Below are 15,841 nucleotides of genomic sequence, written 5' to 3' on the forward strand. Positions count from 1 at the left end.
AAGTTGAAGCAACGAAAAAAGAACGAAAAAAAAAACCATCACAAGCTGCGATTTCTTCAACCAAGACCAGCTCTTGCGCGCCGGAAGACTTATATACTCGTTAGCCACGGCCGAGTACGGACTGTGTTATGACATGAGACTGCCTGTCCTCTAATTCTTCGCGACTCCCGGCTCTCGATCGCCTGATAGAGAGAGACGACGACCATTGCATCCAAACCAAAGGAGTTTTAAAAACCAACTATAACTATATAGCAGACGAAAGGATGTCGCGGTCTGCGTCTGATGCAACCCGGTTTACTGCTACCGGACCGTACGCCTACTCGAAATCGTCCATGTCTTCTCCCCCTTCGTCGAAATGGTCCGGCCTAAAGGTCAGGTCCTCGCAGCCGTCACAATCTTCCGGCCAGGGGGCGCAGGAGACCCCGAGAGAAAAAGTCGAACGGCTACGTGCCCAGGCTCGCGCCAATCGCATTGCAAAGTCGTTTTCCCCAATGGATCGGATAGTAAACAGTGGCAGGACGTGGGCGGATCGCTTTCACAGGGCGGCGGTTTTCTCGCTCATAGCTGCTTCCGGTATGGATATTATGCGAATTGCTTTGCCTATGTAGCAACTTGGTGGGCTGACATTGAATCTTTTTTTTTTCCCCTTGTAGGAATTGCTGGAGTCCTTACTGTTTATTCGATGACGTCGTTAATCATGCACAATCGGCGGCAGCGAGATCTATTTATCGAGAAGGAACTGGAGACTCTCCTAGAGGCTAGAAAAGCATATGTCGCCGGAACTGCTACGGAACAGCAGATCGAGCTGCTACGGAAGGAGAAGGCCGCGGATGAAGAGAAGCGGGCACGAGATGAATTGAAGAAGCAGACCATGTTTTATAAGGCCCGGAGCTGGCTCTTCGACGGCCCGGGAGCCGTGAAAGCCACTAGTTCAGACGCCGAATCCCCAGCTCAGTCGTCAGAGATACCCGATTTAAACGCTGCCCAGGCCGCGGTACCGGCCGCTCTACCGGCGGACTCTCACCCAGCCGGTGAGAGCCAGGGGAGCGAAACTGCCAACTCTAAAGCTTCGAGCTCGAGTTGGTCTAGTTGGACGAGCTGGGGGAGTACCGGTAAATAAGACGTCTTCTTTGGGAGGGAGGTTTTCCCTTGTTGACTCTTTCTATCCCGAAAACCTTGCGGCTCCCAGAATATATCTTACTATTCTTCTGTGTATAATAACGAACATCTACTTTTGTCTTTGCCTGCCTGGGTCGGGTGGGCAACGGCACCACCAATGTTGCTGTACGCTGTGCTAGACTGAAATATTAATATTCTCTTCTTAGTCTTCCCATCTGCTTACAACTGGTAATATCAGCCGTCTATCCGGTCAACGACGTTCACTGCTGGAAGATATATGTATCCCCATCGATATAAGAAGACTACTTGACGTGGCAAGCTCGCCGTGATGTGTATGCTCTGTATAGCTGTGCCGTGTCTGCATCGTATGGATCAAACTAGCACCTGTCGGCCCGACCCGATGAGAGCTAACGAGCTACCAAACATCAGCCTGCCCTGTCGGCCGCCGCCCATCTCTAGTTGATAGTGATAGTGATAGTGACAGCGACAACCAACAGCTTTTGGTGTGTATCAGACTCCTGCATGCGCCCGTCCCGACGCCGTGGAAAAGGGCCAGAAGGGCGACCCGAGGCTGCGGGCAAGGGAAACGCTTAATAATTGGCCTCCGCAGGGTCGAAGAAGAAGCCTGAAGAGCGTCCAGTGGCTGCTTCGACACTCGAGACTGCGCTTTTTCCATGCGCTCGTCTGGCCCCCCCTTGCAAAGACGGCTTGGATGCTGGCTCTGTGGGCGACGAACTCGCATGAAATAGCTGCCGGCGCCGTTTCTCGTCTCTTTTGGTTTTCTTTTTGCGTTTGCGTGCTGAGATGGTTCGTATATCAGGCCGTTGTGTGTCAAGATATTATAACGTCGCCAGCGTCGTCTTTTTTTTTACTCTCTCTCTTTTAACTACTGCGTATAATCTTCTTGGCTTTTTTTCTTCTTTCTCTTCCTAGGCGAAGCTTCATCTCTTATTTTAGGCTTGGGATGGCGGCGGACGATCGACCGGATGGCTGCGCGCAGTCAACCATCGAGCCAGACGACGGCTACAACGCAGAACTAGCCTCTACGATCGCCACTGACTTTGCCTCAGTCGCATCTACGATCCCTAACTACGTGTACGAGAACGGGCGGCGGTATCATGGATACTGTGTAGACCAATATGTGCGTTCCTCTCCGCCATTCTCACGCTGGGACAGGAATCCGTCTCTTCTCTTTCTATCGAATAATCATACCTGACGGGATGGCTGCTGACCGGTCATCATATGTTGGGAAGCCAGTTCCTCCCGAACGATGAACGGGAACAGGAGCGCCTTGACTTTCTACACCATATCTTTCGCCTGACGCTCGACGGGGAGCTGTGCTATACCAAGCTCGATAACCCTGAGCGTGTACTTGACATCGGTACCGGGACAGGGATATGGGCCATCGAAAGCAAGTCATCTCCGTAGCCCGGGCGAGTAGGGAACCTCTCAAGTCTAATCCTCCATCAGTGGCCGAGTTATACCCTTCAGCTCAAATTATTGGGACTGACATATCCCCTATTCAACCCAGCTGGTGAGACGATGGCCCTCTTGGTCTTGTTCCTTATTCTTTTCTCTTAGATAACGGCTCTAACCGCTGCTGGAGGCGTCCTCATAATGTTGAATTCATGGTCGATGATGTTACCCAGGAATGGACGTTTCCTGAATCTTCATTTGATTTCATCCATATCCGCACGCTCGGGGGCAGTGTCTCAGATTGGCCGCACCTAATGACACAGTGCTATAAGTATGAAGAGGACCACATCTACATACCAAGGCGTAGTGCTAATTCAGCCTCTTTGCAGACGACTAAAGCCGGGTGCTCGGATAGAGATATCAGAAGCTCGTGCACACTTTTGCTGTGACGACGAAACATTCCCGGAAGACTCAAAGACGAAGCATTGGCTTGTACGCCTCCCCAGCCCCGAAACATGTCATGCTTCATTCTTATCCTCTAAATGTTGAGAGTATATAGAACGAGTTCGGCCGAATCTCACGTGAATGTGGGCGTGAATTCGATGTGTTCCCCAGCTTTGCCGGCTGGATGCGAGACGCGGGATTTATAGGAGTCGAAGAGATGGAGAAAGTCGTGCCGTTGGGGACCTGGCCAAAGGACAAGAAGCTGAAGGCGAGAGGCCGCTATTTCATGGCACAGTTCCTAGGACATGCGATGGAATCCTATAGCACATCGCTATTTACTCGCTTTGGCGGCTGGAGTGCCGACGACCTCTGGAAACTGCTAACTAATGTAACGGAAGAAATCAGGTCTAACAAGATGCATATATACACCCATTTGTACGTTCTACTCCTCCCGTATTCCTTCCACGTCTTCTCTTGTGTGTCATGGAGCATCCGTTATGTTAACTCACCTTCGATTTAGTTCATTTGCCATTGCAAAGAAACCAGAACGAGTCTGAATTTTGTCTTGCATTCGGAGTTTCGGTTGGGTTGGGTCGAATATGGCGTCTCCGGTCTTCTGCCTATATTTCTATACTTCTATGATGTAACTCTACCCACACCCACGAAGCGTTTCCTTTTATCAATAACTAGTTAATGGGACTTGTCTTGGTGTATATTCAAAAAGAGCATCCATCAACTATCGCCGTTACCAGCTTCCGTCCTAGGCCTTAAGAGGCCGTCATATAGCATACGACTCCCTTGTATCTACCCATTCGTAGGCTAAATACATGCCTCTCCCCACGTATAACAACGATTCTATCGAACTCTTGCCGCGACCTCGTCCAGGGAGTCAACGATCATATCTGGGTCCATTTTCCTGCAGGCGTCCTGGTCTCCGAATCCATACCGGCACCAGCATGCGCGGCCACCGATGTTCCTCGCAAACTGGATGTCCGCCACCGTATCCCCAACGACCAGGACCCGGCCGGCGTCTATATCGACGTCGGTAAACCCATACCGGGCCTTGAGCGTGGGTATCAGTATATCGGTGAAATTAGTAGGGTCCGGCTTCTTCTTTGCTCCGGGCGTACTGTCCCCTACGATCAGGTCGTCGTCCACGTATCCGCCCATGCCATTGCGTTCCAGCGCGGTCTTGACGGCACCAACGCCCTTATTGCTCACGATAGCGATGGGGATACCGGCCTCCCTCAGGGTTTCCAACACCTGCCTGGCCCCCGGGAAGGCTCTGACGAGTAGCTGGCCGTGAGAAGCGTATACTTCGCGATACTTTGCAGTCCACTCATCCGCTGCGGCCGAGTAGGCTTCGATACTGGGGTGCAGAGACCGGAATGTATCTGATAGGCCTGTTCCGCTGGATATCAACGAGTGGATGTCCGACTGAGGCGGGACATGATCCGGAAGCAGAGCGTTGAAGGTAAGTTTGATGGATTGTTCAATCGACTCGTGGGTGTCGAACAGCGTCCCATCGAAGTCGAAGATGACCAGGCTTGTCATGCTGAGCGGGCTGTGTTAGTTATACAGCTATCCGCTTATGCCCTTTCGCCTCTTTTTGCGTGATCAACAGGCTTGATGCTGGTTCTTGTTGCCGTTTAGCGGGTTTACGTGGTGGAACTCATACGGCGAACGTTGAGGAGAGAGAAGAAAGAAAAATTTCGGAGTTTTGCAAGTAAAGCCCTTGATCCCTGGCCCTGGTCGACTGTGTTGGTCGTCATCATCAGCGTCAAGATGTTATGTCCTTTTGAGACAGCCAGAGGCCGGAGTTATCGTCTTCAAACACACCCTAGGGAACAATCTCAAGAGTCGATTTATAGGGGTGATACATGATAGATGCACAGATGGCGCGGTTCTGCCTCTATTACATGCCTATGGGAGGATTAAGGGCTGTCTACTGGCTATCACCATGATGGTCGGGTCCATGCAAGTACCGCTGATATCTCTCTCTGGTCGGCTGGATGTATCCTTTCTATGATGGAGACTGACAACCCATAACTAGTAGATTACCGACAAGGCCTCGAAATGCATGCATTATATGTATATACCGCATGGTACTCCGCAAGACTCCACGTCCTGCCAGGAACCCAGAACTCCCCAGAGCGGAGAGGATAGACGGCCATGAAGAACAACTCGGACACGCCGGAGGCTTTGGTCATATTTTTAGACGGACAGGATGCATCGCCCTGGCGTGGGTTTCAAGATCTCCATCGACGTGTGAAGGATGTCAGCCAACGGGGAGCAGGACAGGTTATATATGCAAACATACACCCCTTCGATCGTCGATGGACTTTACCCTGTGTTCGTCGGTTCACTCCGGGGCATAATTCGAGCTTCCTTGGAGGGTATGAAGCGCGATTATCACTTCGTTTGTCTCTCTGCTTCAAAGTCATCGGACTCGCAGATCCAAACGCCCATCACATCAGGCATCTTTTCGTAACTTGTTATCCGAGGCTTAGCGAGTGTAAATCACTGCTGTCAATGCGACATCGACTGGCGGTGCAGCAGCCAACGCGCGTCTCCTGCTTCCATGCTAACAGAGGCCCATCTGTGGATGCCGGACGCTGGGCGACGCCTCTCGCGTAGAACGATCCCTCCCCAGAGAGTCCTTCGTCTGATCACGGTCCGATAAGGGAACAACCAATGCAAGAAACCTGCTGGAGGTGCGGAGCGTCCTGGTCGATCAATCGTCCCGTCTGTCTCACCTCCAGCGAAGCGGCCTCGCCTCCAGGATGGCGCATGGGAGAGGACGCCTTTCTTAGCAAGTATCCGCAGTGCTTTATCTCCCCCTTTCGCGAGTTAATGCTCCAGAAATAAAACGGGGAATTTGCTAGGAGGTGATCAACCACATCTTGAAACACCAGGCGGTCGTGCCTCGCTCGGCTGAAGCCTGGCTCGCAACCCATGTCCATACCATGGATTCCGATATATCAGAAGCTCCGGCATGGACTTGGTCTCTCTCTCTCTCGATGATCAACCAAGAGAAATCAAGTACATGGAGCCATCTCAATAACACATATACCTCTAAAAACCACAAGGGCCCATACTCCCAGGGTACCTCCTTTTTTCCACTAGATGTCAACTACTTTCGTCCCATGGATAGAGCCAACTATATACAGAGTATATACATAGTATATCTCCAGCTGGACTCAAGCTTTGCCCAGCCGGTGTGCTTCTTTAGTCTGCCATGGATGCGAGAAGGTACAAGCTTTTGAAGAGCCCACGAAACAATGCTTGGTTTCAATTGAGATATCCTCTTTACCCGCTGGACCCCCTGGCTGAAATGTGAGGGGATGAGGGGATCAAGCATCAGTCGCAGGATGGAACTCGCATTGGTTATGGCAAAAGATCCCCCCGGTCAGGATATTATATATATCCATACCCAGTCAGCCCCATAATTACCTATTTCCCGTTTCTATACTTTGCTACTGGTTTGAAACGGGACTCCGGTTGGTGGATGGTTGATGCAACCCTTCACTCTGATTGCAACAAGGGTTGAGATGGATATTGTTCCGTGGTGCCGACTGGGGAAATGAAATGTCATATGCCGTCAATGCCATGGATGGAGGGGGATGGTTGTCTCTCATCCGGATGAAGGATATATAAACCTGCTCTTCGTCCTCCAAGATAGGAACAATTTCAGACAGCAAGAGAAACAAACCAATTCTCAGAAAGTCCCAAGGCACCTGGATAACCTCCTTCATTCCCTTCTTGTTCGATTGTTATATACTTTTATTCCACTTGTTTTAATTTCATTTCCAAGCAAACATGCAAGTCCTCGTTGCTCTCGCCGCCCTCAGCTCTCTAGCTGCTCCAGTTGTTGGCTTCTCCATCCCTCGCGGTGTGCCAGTCAGCCAGTCCATGATCGATGTGAAGCTGAGCTCCGCCGGTAACTCCATGGTCAAGGCTACCATCACCAACAATGGTGATCGTGCCTTGAACCTCTTGAAGTTCCATACCATCATGGACTCCAACCCAACCCGCAAGGTCTCCATTGAGAGCCAAGGTACGTTCTGAATATGGCGGTTCGGACAAGACATGTAGCTAACTTTCTCTCCTGCAGACGGAAAGGAGGTCCAGTTCACTGGAATGATGCCCAGATACAAGAACACCGACCTTAAGCCAACCTATTTCATGTCCCTTCCACCAAAGGGCACCGTCGAGCACTCCTTCGACATTGCTGCCACCCACGACCTCTCCCGCGGTGGCCAATTCACCCTCAAGGCCGAGGGCATGGTCCCAATTGCTGAGGAGAACAGCACCAACATCACCGGAGCTGCCCAATACCACTCCAACGAGCTCCACATGACCATCGATGGAGATCAGGCCGCTTCCGTCAAGAGTGCCATTGGAGTCGCAAAGAGGGATGGACCTTTCACCAGAATCGACAAGCGCACCAAGATCGACATGCAATCCTGCGGCAACCGCCAGGAGCTCCAGGCCCTCACTGCTGCCCTCAGCGCCTCCGCTAAGCTCTCCAGCATGTCCGCCCAGGCCGTCGGCCAGAACCAGCAGAAGTACATGGAATACTTCAAGGACCCCAAGTACGCCAAAACCGTCCAGAGCCGTTTCCAGGCTGTAGCCAAGGAGTCTAGCTCTACCAACAACGGCGGCACTACCTACTTCTGCTCCGACGTCATGGGAGGCTGTGAAGAGGGTGTCCTTGCCTACACTCTCCCATCCCGAAACCAGGTCTACAACTGCCCCATCTACTACAGCGAGCTCCCACCCCTCACCAAGGAGTGCCACGCTCAGGACCAGGCTACCACCACCCTCCACGAGCTCACCCACAACCCTGCCGTCCAGGAGCCATTCTGCGAGGACAACGGATACGGATATGAGCGTGCTACTGCCCTTTCTGCTGAGAAGGCTGTCCAGAACGCTGACAGCTACGCTCTCTTCGCCAACGGTAAGCCTTTCCTCTTTTTTTGCTATTCATGAAACCCTGACTGACCATAAATATAGCTGTCTACGTTGGCTGCTAAACGATTCTTTCGTTCCCCTGCATGGAAAGGGGCAAACCTGTACATGGCTTTAATCTTCTTCACTCCATAAGGTGGTGTTATTATGACTGCGGGATTACCAGTCTACTTGCCTTTTGGGACTCTTCGCTTGTATATACATTACATTCTGCATATATTTAGAAACAGTGCAATATCGATTGGATGTTTCACTATATTTATTCCTCTTTCATCGTGAATCATGCTAAATTGGTCAGGTTTATACCTGATATTAATATAGTTCTGGTATTCATCAGCTAAGTCATCTGTATGAGACCCTACATTCTTTCAATAGTGTAAGAAGCAATATTTAAATCATTATTTTGAAACCATGCCACCGCCCTACGCTTTATCAGATACATTTGGGGTTGGCCGTTCCTCATCGGTTGAAAGACAAAACTCTTTACGTGTGTCTTTCTATAGAAATGTAGGTTGTGATGGGAAACCGATATGCCTATGCAAGTAACGGGAGGCTGCCGTTAGATTCCGTGCAGCAACAAGCGAATGGGGCTCACAGCTTTGAGCGGCCCTCTGTCAATTTTGATCAGCCTCTGCTTTGAGACATAGGTTATTTTTCATATTTGATAGTTGTCTCGTTTTTATCGCAAGGGCACAATTCCTGTCCTGTACTTTTCCGAGTAATCTCCTCGACCTGCATCCATCTTTGAGCTATACACTCAGTTTTTGTACACAGCGCCAAGTTGTGCAGTTGAGCACATACATAGTACATACATACCATATAGTAGTAGTTGTTTCAGTCATTCATCTATACGCCTTGTAACTATACTATTGCTGCCAATTTGTCTTTGAAATATAAAAAAATAGTCGTAGTACCACGTAACTAAAGTATGTAAACCAAATACTAACGACTCAGCAATTAGTAAACATTGAATGATGATTCCCCATCCGCATACGAGTTCAGCCAAAAGACTTAGGCAGAACAATATTTTTTCCATCCTGCTTCTCCAAAGTCTCGGCTAATGTATGTAGTAGCTTTGTTAGATCGGTGATTTTTCTTAAGTTCGATGATCGATTCCCCATTCGCACGCCTGTTGTCTTGACGGAAGTCGTTGTGTCTACTAGAGCAGTAAACAGCCGAGAAATTTCTTGCACTGCGATAACTGAGAATTAGTTATTGAAAATAATCAAAATTGTCTAGTTAGAGTCCTTACAAGACGCTGTTTCACCAGTTTCTGTTTCCTCTTGCCACCCTTCTACTAGACATTCCTCCGCTGGACATTCTTCTGCTGGATATTCTGCTGCTGGATATTCTGCTGCTGGATATTCTGCTGCTAGGCATTCTTCTGCTGGGTACTCCTCAACTGGACATTCTTCTACCGGACATTCCTCCACTACGTAATCCTCTGATGGGTATTCCTCCGCATTCTGCTGTTGGGCATTCTTCCGCTGGACATTCTGCTGCTAGGCATTCTGCTGCTGGACATTCTTCTGCTGGACATTCTTCTGCTGGACATTCTTCTGCTGGACATTCTTCTGCTGGACATTCTTCTGCTGGACATTCTTCTGCTGGACATTCTTCTGCTGGACATTCTTCTGCTGGACCTGGACATTCTGCTGTTGGGCATTCTTCCGCTGGACATTCTTCTGCTGGACATTCTTCTGCTGGACATTCTTCTGCTGGACCTGGACATTCTGCTGTTGGGCATTCTTCCGCTGGACATTCTGCTGCTAGGCATTCTGCTGCTGGACATTCTTCTGCTGGGTACTCCTCAACTGGATATTCTTCTACCGGACATTCCTCTGCTAGGTGTCCTTCTGTTGGGCATTCTTCAGCTGGAAATTCCACTGCTGGATGTTCATTCACCGAATTTTCTTCTTCTGGTTCCTCGTAACCACTCTTAGCCTCCTTTCCCGTATTGAAAACCGAGGCAATTGATTCTTCCAGCAAGGATCCAACAAGGTATTTATTCTCTTCATCTTCGTTAAGCATGGTAGCCACAGCATCCTTTTCTCTTTTTTTCAGTTCCTCGCGCTGCTTTTGGATATCGTCAAGTTTTTCCTGCAGCTGCATCTCCAGGAAATTTTTGTTTAGTTCCTGCGACTTGATCATCCTTTTTAGATTAACATCTAGCTCGCTTAGCTGAGATTGCCGGTGGGAATCGCGTAGCATGGAAACAAAAGCTACAGAGCTGTTGATGAGGTCCTCGAGACGTTTAGCACTAATTAATAGGCGATGGACGGCAGAATGGCGAAGTTGAACGACCGATTCGACGATTTCGAAGATATTAGCTTTGTGCCCATCATGCAGAGCATCCGCTGGTAGTTTACTGATACGTTTCATAAAAACTCGAACCCATTTATTCAGCTCTATAGCTTCGGGGCAGTCCCATTTTCTTTTAAGAAGTAAATCAGGCATCCATTTTGAGGTAAACACGTAACAGCATTCCTCAAGCAAGCACTGGGTTTTGGTCAATAGTAGGTGCTGCGACCGGTACGGAATATACGAAGGGTACAAAGAAGGTACCCGTATACCGTTTGTGTCGGGGTGCTGGGCATCTAAAATCCTCATTAGTTTAAACTGTTAAATTTGGTGTTGAAATCTACCGACCATTGCTTAGAGGCTCTTCTTGTACAGAAACGTGGCCATCATCAAGATCAATATCATCTAGCAAGAGTTCCTCCTCGTGGTCATTGTCTCGCACCTCAGTGGTATGATTTTGTATATCCAAAAGTTGCACCAGCCGAAACGCCTTCTGTTCAGACTCAGCTGCCACAACTTCAGATGCCGAGTGCTGCACCTCCTGAGTAGCAGAAGTTAGGAAGAGTGATGGAAAGGCAATTTTTGCCTTTGATTCCGACGAAAAGATGCCACGATCTAGAAGGCTCTTTAAAATCGTAACAATTTTATCCGCTCCGAGGCTTTGAATCACAGACTGCGTAGATTGTTTATAAGATTGCACCAACTGTCTTATCTTCTTTTTCTTCCTGACTTGGGAATTCTGGCCTCCGAAAAGGGCCTTATAAGCAAGAAAGACTCGTTGCTGGTCAGGCACGGGATAAGACATGTTGGTAGGTAAGTTCAGTCTAAAGCAAAGGGCTGTGTATGAGATTGCAAGTTGATGTGGCAGGCGGCCCCTCCAAATATATGTTGGCCCCTGTTAAAAGCTGCCCAATAGATCACTGCCAGCATGGTGTATATATTGTACCACCAAGAATTGGGAAGGCTGCTACCGTTTGCATGCATTGCTACCAGGTATGCGCCTTGGATTGCGGCACAGTCTTGAGGGCAGGCTCATGCTGCATGTTCTATGCATGTAGTATGAGTAGTAAGCATCTGATTGGTCAGCAGAAGAATGGTTATATGGTTGGTTGAAGGAATAACATCCGATTGGAGCCCTGTATTCAATATACTTACTATGCGATACCACCGTAGGTAGGTTATATAGATTAAAAGTGCAAAGTTCACTCCGAGCCTCAAAGAAGGTTGAGCTTCTAGACCTCCTAGTAACAACAATAGCTACCTTCTCAGATGTTTCTGCCGTCTTTCCCCAAGTCTCTATATTTTTGTAAAGTATAAGGCATTCTGCGAGTTTCGTACCAATTGATGGAACTATCTCCTGATAAATAAACCATATTTTCTCATACCAAAGCTGGGGATGAATCCAGATATTCAATTTGACCGTCAGAAGTTTTTGTTGTCTTTGAAAATATATTAGTCACCATATCACATGATACAAAGTAAAACTTGGAGGCGTGATTACCTAATATTTAACCAACTTGCGCTTCTTTTATCAAATTGAAGATCGCGACAACCAAGCAAGACCTACATCAATTACGCGCGAGACAGCTTTAGAATAGCTAAAACACCTTCACTTAGTCGGGGATATCACTATATAAATTACTATTGAGGGCATTTTTGTTCAGTTTTGACCTTCATACCCGTTACGATGAATTCTACAGCCCCTCCTGCTGCGGCAGAGTATGGCGGAGGTAATTTAGAATCTTCCTTGACTTGACTGGGTTTTGGCTACTTATGAGAGACTAACACTTGCAATTGTCAGATGAGGTATCAGCGATAATATTGGATCCGGGATACTCCTCAACGCGTGCTGGGTTTGCCGGTGAAGACACCCCCAAATCGGTTATTCCTTCATACTATGGAAAATACTCTGCAGATGCGCAGGATAAATACGTTTATGGGGACAACATTTATGTCTCTCCGCGCCCAGGGATTTCGATTCATAACCCTATTGGCAGAGATGGCATTGTGGAGGATTGGGATATGGCAGAGAAGCTATGGGAGTACTCGTTTACCTCGCGACTGACGAGCCGAAAACCCGGAAATCCAATGCAAAACGGGCTAAACGATCCCAACCCTGAAGATTTACCTGTAGAGATGGAAGGAGTAGAGACAGAAGAAAAACCCTTGGCTGATAGCCCGCTGCTTATGACCGAGCCTGGATGGAATCCCACCAAGGCGAGAGAGAAGACTATTGAAATTGCGATGGAAAATTGGGGGACACCAGCTTTTTATCTCTCCAGGAATGGACCATTAGCTAGGTCCGTGATTATACTTGTCCAACGCGCTATATGTTATTTTATGTTAGAGCTGACTGATTTATCATAGTTTTGCGGCTGGAAAAGCAACAGCCTTGGTGGTGGACGTTGGCGCCAGCAATGTCTCAGTAACCCCAGTTCACGATGGCCTAGTTCTCAAGAGAGGAGTACAGCACTCTCAACTTGCCGGTGACTTTATCTCATCTCAGATCCGAGCACTTCTCAAATCAAGTACACCACCCGTTAACTTGACACCTCACTACTTAATTTCGTCCAAAGTTGCTGTCGATGCTGGTCAACCTGCTCAAGCAGTGTACAAGGATATACCCGAGAACAAGCTTCCAGGCCCTTCATACCGTCGGTTGATAGAGGATCGAACACTTTCTGAATTTAAAGAGTGCGTAGTCCAGGTCTGGCCTGGTCCTGGCGCCTTGTCCGGCCAAAGTCCTACCGGAGTCTCCAACGAAGAAGTAGCAAAGGGCATTCCGATGCGTCCATTTGAATTCCCCGATGGCTATAACCAACTTTTTGGCCCTGAAAGATATCGTGTTGCTGAAGGCTTATTTGACGCCAAAGCTGCTCTCCCCGACCCAGATTCTGAATTCCCTGCCCCAACTGCCAACCAGACAATACCTGAATTAATCCGAAGCGCTCTCAATCAAGTTGATGTCGACATTAGACCGACTCTACTTGCCAATGTAGTCGTGACGGGAGCTGCCAGCTTGCTGTACGGCTTTAACGACCGGTTGAACTTTGAGCTGACGAACATGTATCCAAGCCCGAGAGTTCGAATATCTGCACCTGGAAACACTGCGGAGAGGAAATTCAGCTCCTGGATAGGTGGAAGCATCGTGGCCAGTCTAGGCACGTTCCATCAGATGTGGATTTCGAAGAAGGAATATGATGAACATGGGCCAAACATTGTAGAAAAGCGATGCAAGTGAACCATTATGTTACCGAAGAGGATGCGCGCAATTTGACGAAAGCAAACTTATTTTCTGAGTGAGCTTGATGCCCATGCTGTATTCTCAATGCAGTGGCTTCTACATGTGATGATTATGAAAAAGTTCTTAGCCGGGAATGCTTAGAATCCCATTCAAACTGGCAATTCCAAGTAAACTCCTATTGTAGGAGCAAAAGTGTATTGGAGGTGGTTAATTCCTAATAAGCCGAAAGTGGTGCTTATAAACTAGTGCCTCTAGGGCAATGTGCTGTTAGATTATGCATACATGAAATCCTTCATAGGTCTGTTCTAACAATATTATACGTATTAAAATAAAGGGAGCATAAAACCAATCTTATCCCCTTTCCACTGCAGCCCCGTACGCCTGCCCCTGGTTGGCATCGATATCAGGGGATCCTTCCAACTCCTTAACAAGCAAATCAGCGTCACGTTTGCCCCTCTCCGCATCGACGAGCATCATCAAGGGCAATGGGATGATGATAAGAAGGGCCAGGAAGAAGAATGCTGGGCGAATTTCTCCGTAACGATCGGTGATAGCACCGACGATAGCAGGGCCGAAGAAGCTTGAGCCTTTATCCGTGATGGCGTAAAGAGCGTAGAAGGAAGCTTCAAACCCATGTGGGATAAGCTCCCCGAAGAAACTACGGCAGTAGGAGGAGAGGCCGCCGATGACGAGCCCGTAGATGGCGCCGAGCGGATACATTTCCCACGGTTGCTGGAGGCCGAGGACCCCCAGCTTCCGGATAGGCGGGAAAAAGCCCAAGAGGCCGTAGAGTGGTATGATCTCAAATATACAGATACAGGCAATGATTGTTTGAGAAGGGCGTAAGCCTAGAAGTCGAGAGACATAGCTCCAATAGAACGCACCGCAGACACCTGAAATCATTGTAATGACATTAATCATGCCTAAGGCAGCCAGCTCCATTTTAAGCTGAGTCTTCGCGAACAAGACTGCCGTGCCGCTGACCGTTGCAATTCCATCAGACAATAGGAACCAAGCAGCCAAGAATAGAACGACGTCCTTTAATCGACGAGCCCGCATAGCTGTCCTGCCAAGAGACTTCCATGCAAATAAGACGTAGTCAACCCAGGGCCAGCTGCTACCCTTGTTTGTTACATGTTCTGGGAGCGGAGGGCCAGGTCTCGGTCGCAGCCATAGGCCTGCAGGAATAGTAAAGACAAACCACCAGAGTCCTATTAGAAATAGAACAAGTTGAAGGGAAAAGGTGGTGGAGTTTGTGGCAAGCACGAGAAGAATGCAGCATATCTGAACGAGAACTGCGGCGGTATATCCGATGCCAATTCCGTTAGACGATATCTTGGATGACAGCTCCAAGGCTGCGGATACCAATGGGGCTGCGGAAGTTCTTTCCGCAGTAGCCTCACGTTCTGGATACGACATATCTCCATTGGTTTCCGGGTTTGAATCAGAGTAGATGGGTGCGTTTTCCTTGTAAGCTCGGATAGAAGGATGGTTGCGGACAAGTAGAGGTAAGAAGGAGTTTAGCAGTACAAAAGATCCGCCAAACCCTGTGTTCGCAACAATGGCTAGAAAGGCGGCTAGCATGTATAGATGCGAAGAAAGTGGGAGAAAGAGCATCATGGCAATTGAGCCTACAATGGCGAAGATGAGCAGGAAGGTCTTGCGGTAGGCGCCATGGTCTGCAGCGGCTGAGATGGATATAATGATGAGTGACTGGATCAGAACACTGGCTGAGAATGTATACATGGCAAAGCTGGCGGTATTGACCTCGAACCCAAGGACGTAAACAAGGCACTGGTTGCTTGGAGGTACCGCCCTAAGCGGCAAAACGGCTCTCGCGGATCCGGCAGTGGCATTGCTGTGCTTCCAGGCTGAGGTGCAGGGCGTAGTCTTATCAGAGACCAGCACTCCCTGGTCTCGGGTCATCTGTTCGAGGGCGAGCGGAAGAAAGGAGCCTGTTCAAGGAACTGTTAGATTCCGCTCCTACCAAGTTGCTCACAGCCAGATAGAGTCGGTAACGTACCCATAGCACACACCACGAAGACCTCAGCGGCCCAGCCATAGCAGTACCAGCCAGCCAGTTCCTTTCTGCTAGTAGGCCGGGTGTCTTCCTGGGGGTGGCCGTCGTCAGCCTGCGGGAGGAGAGGTGCATTACCAGCTCTATCCTCCGACTCGGGTCTAGCCGGGCTCGACATCGCTGCAGAGGTCGGTCTGCTTATTGAGAGACGGCGTACGTGGTTCTAGTTAGCTCACAGTCAGCTGTATAAGATGCATGGTTGATGTATTTAAGGGGGAAAATATCCCAACTCCAGCATTGAAGCTGTCGAAGTTGAAGTGGAGAAGTTG

The 15,841-nt window shown here is 48.9% G+C and overlaps 7 protein-coding genes across 7 annotated transcripts; 4 read left to right on the plus strand and 3 right to left on the minus strand.

The window, feature by feature from the left end:
• Positions 1-263: 263 nt before the first annotated feature.
• Positions 264-1,120, plus strand: MCYG_00236 (conserved hypothetical protein; the record flags this gene model as incomplete). Its single annotated transcript, XM_002850086.1, has 2 exons — positions 264-573; positions 654-1,120. The coding sequence occupies 2 exons, from the start codon at positions 264-266 to the stop codon at positions 1,118-1,120; spliced, it is 777 nt and encodes a 258-aa protein (XP_002850132.1).
• Positions 1,121-2,083: 963 nt separating this feature from the next.
• MCYG_00237 (methyltransferase) lies at positions 2,084-3,536 on the plus strand (the record flags this gene model as incomplete). Its single annotated transcript, XM_002850087.1, has 6 exons — positions 2,084-2,260; positions 2,377-2,543; positions 2,726-2,866; positions 2,925-3,027; positions 3,095-3,414; positions 3,500-3,536. 6 exons carry the CDS (start codon positions 2,084-2,086, stop codon positions 3,534-3,536), a joined length of 945 nt encoding a protein of 314 aa, XP_002850133.1.
• Positions 3,537-3,834: 298 nt separating this feature from the next.
• Positions 3,835-4,533, minus strand: MCYG_00238 (pyrophosphatase ppaX; the record flags this gene model as incomplete). Its single annotated transcript, XM_002850088.1, has 1 exon — positions 3,835-4,533. One exon carries the CDS (start codon positions 4,531-4,533, stop codon positions 3,835-3,837), a length of 699 nt encoding a protein of 232 aa, XP_002850134.1.
• Positions 4,534-6,798: 2,265 nt separating this feature from the next.
• Positions 6,799-8,015, plus strand: MCYG_00239 (neutral protease 2; the record flags this gene model as incomplete). Its single annotated transcript, XM_002850089.1, has 3 exons — positions 6,799-7,036; positions 7,094-7,939; positions 7,996-8,015. The coding sequence occupies 3 exons, from the start codon at positions 6,799-6,801 to the stop codon at positions 8,013-8,015; spliced, it is 1,104 nt and encodes a 367-aa protein (XP_002850135.1).
• A 1,437-nt stretch (positions 8,016-9,452) lies between these two features.
• MCYG_00240 (ubiquinol-cytochrome-c reductase cytochrome c1) lies at positions 9,453-11,056 on the minus strand (the record flags this gene model as incomplete). Its single annotated transcript, XM_002850090.1, has 3 exons — positions 9,453-9,713; positions 9,781-10,547; positions 10,600-11,056. The coding sequence occupies 3 exons, from the start codon at positions 11,054-11,056 to the stop codon at positions 9,453-9,455; spliced, it is 1,485 nt and encodes a 494-aa protein (XP_002850136.1).
• Positions 11,057-11,938: 882 nt separating this feature from the next.
• On the plus strand, positions 11,939-13,492 carry MCYG_00241 (actin; the record flags this gene model as incomplete). The annotated part of the gene is made up of 3 exons (XM_002850091.1): positions 11,939-11,981; positions 12,053-12,551; positions 12,619-13,492. 3 exons carry the CDS (start codon positions 11,939-11,941, stop codon positions 13,490-13,492), a joined length of 1,416 nt encoding a protein of 471 aa, XP_002850137.1.
• A 354-nt stretch (positions 13,493-13,846) lies between these two features.
• MCYG_00242 (Atg22A-1p) lies at positions 13,847-15,690 on the minus strand (the record flags this gene model as incomplete). The annotated part of the gene is made up of 2 exons (XM_002850092.1): positions 13,847-15,450; positions 15,519-15,690. 2 exons carry the CDS (start codon positions 15,688-15,690, stop codon positions 13,847-13,849), a joined length of 1,776 nt encoding a protein of 591 aa, XP_002850138.1.
• Positions 15,691-15,841: the final 151 nt, after the last annotated feature.

The sequence above is a fragment of the Microsporum canis genome, genomic scaffold, assembly GCF_000151145.1.
Source record: "Microsporum canis CBS 113480 supercont1.1 genomic scaffold, whole genome shotgun sequence".
Lineage (NCBI taxonomy): Eukaryota > Fungi > Ascomycota > Eurotiomycetes > Onygenales > Arthrodermataceae > Microsporum > Microsporum canis.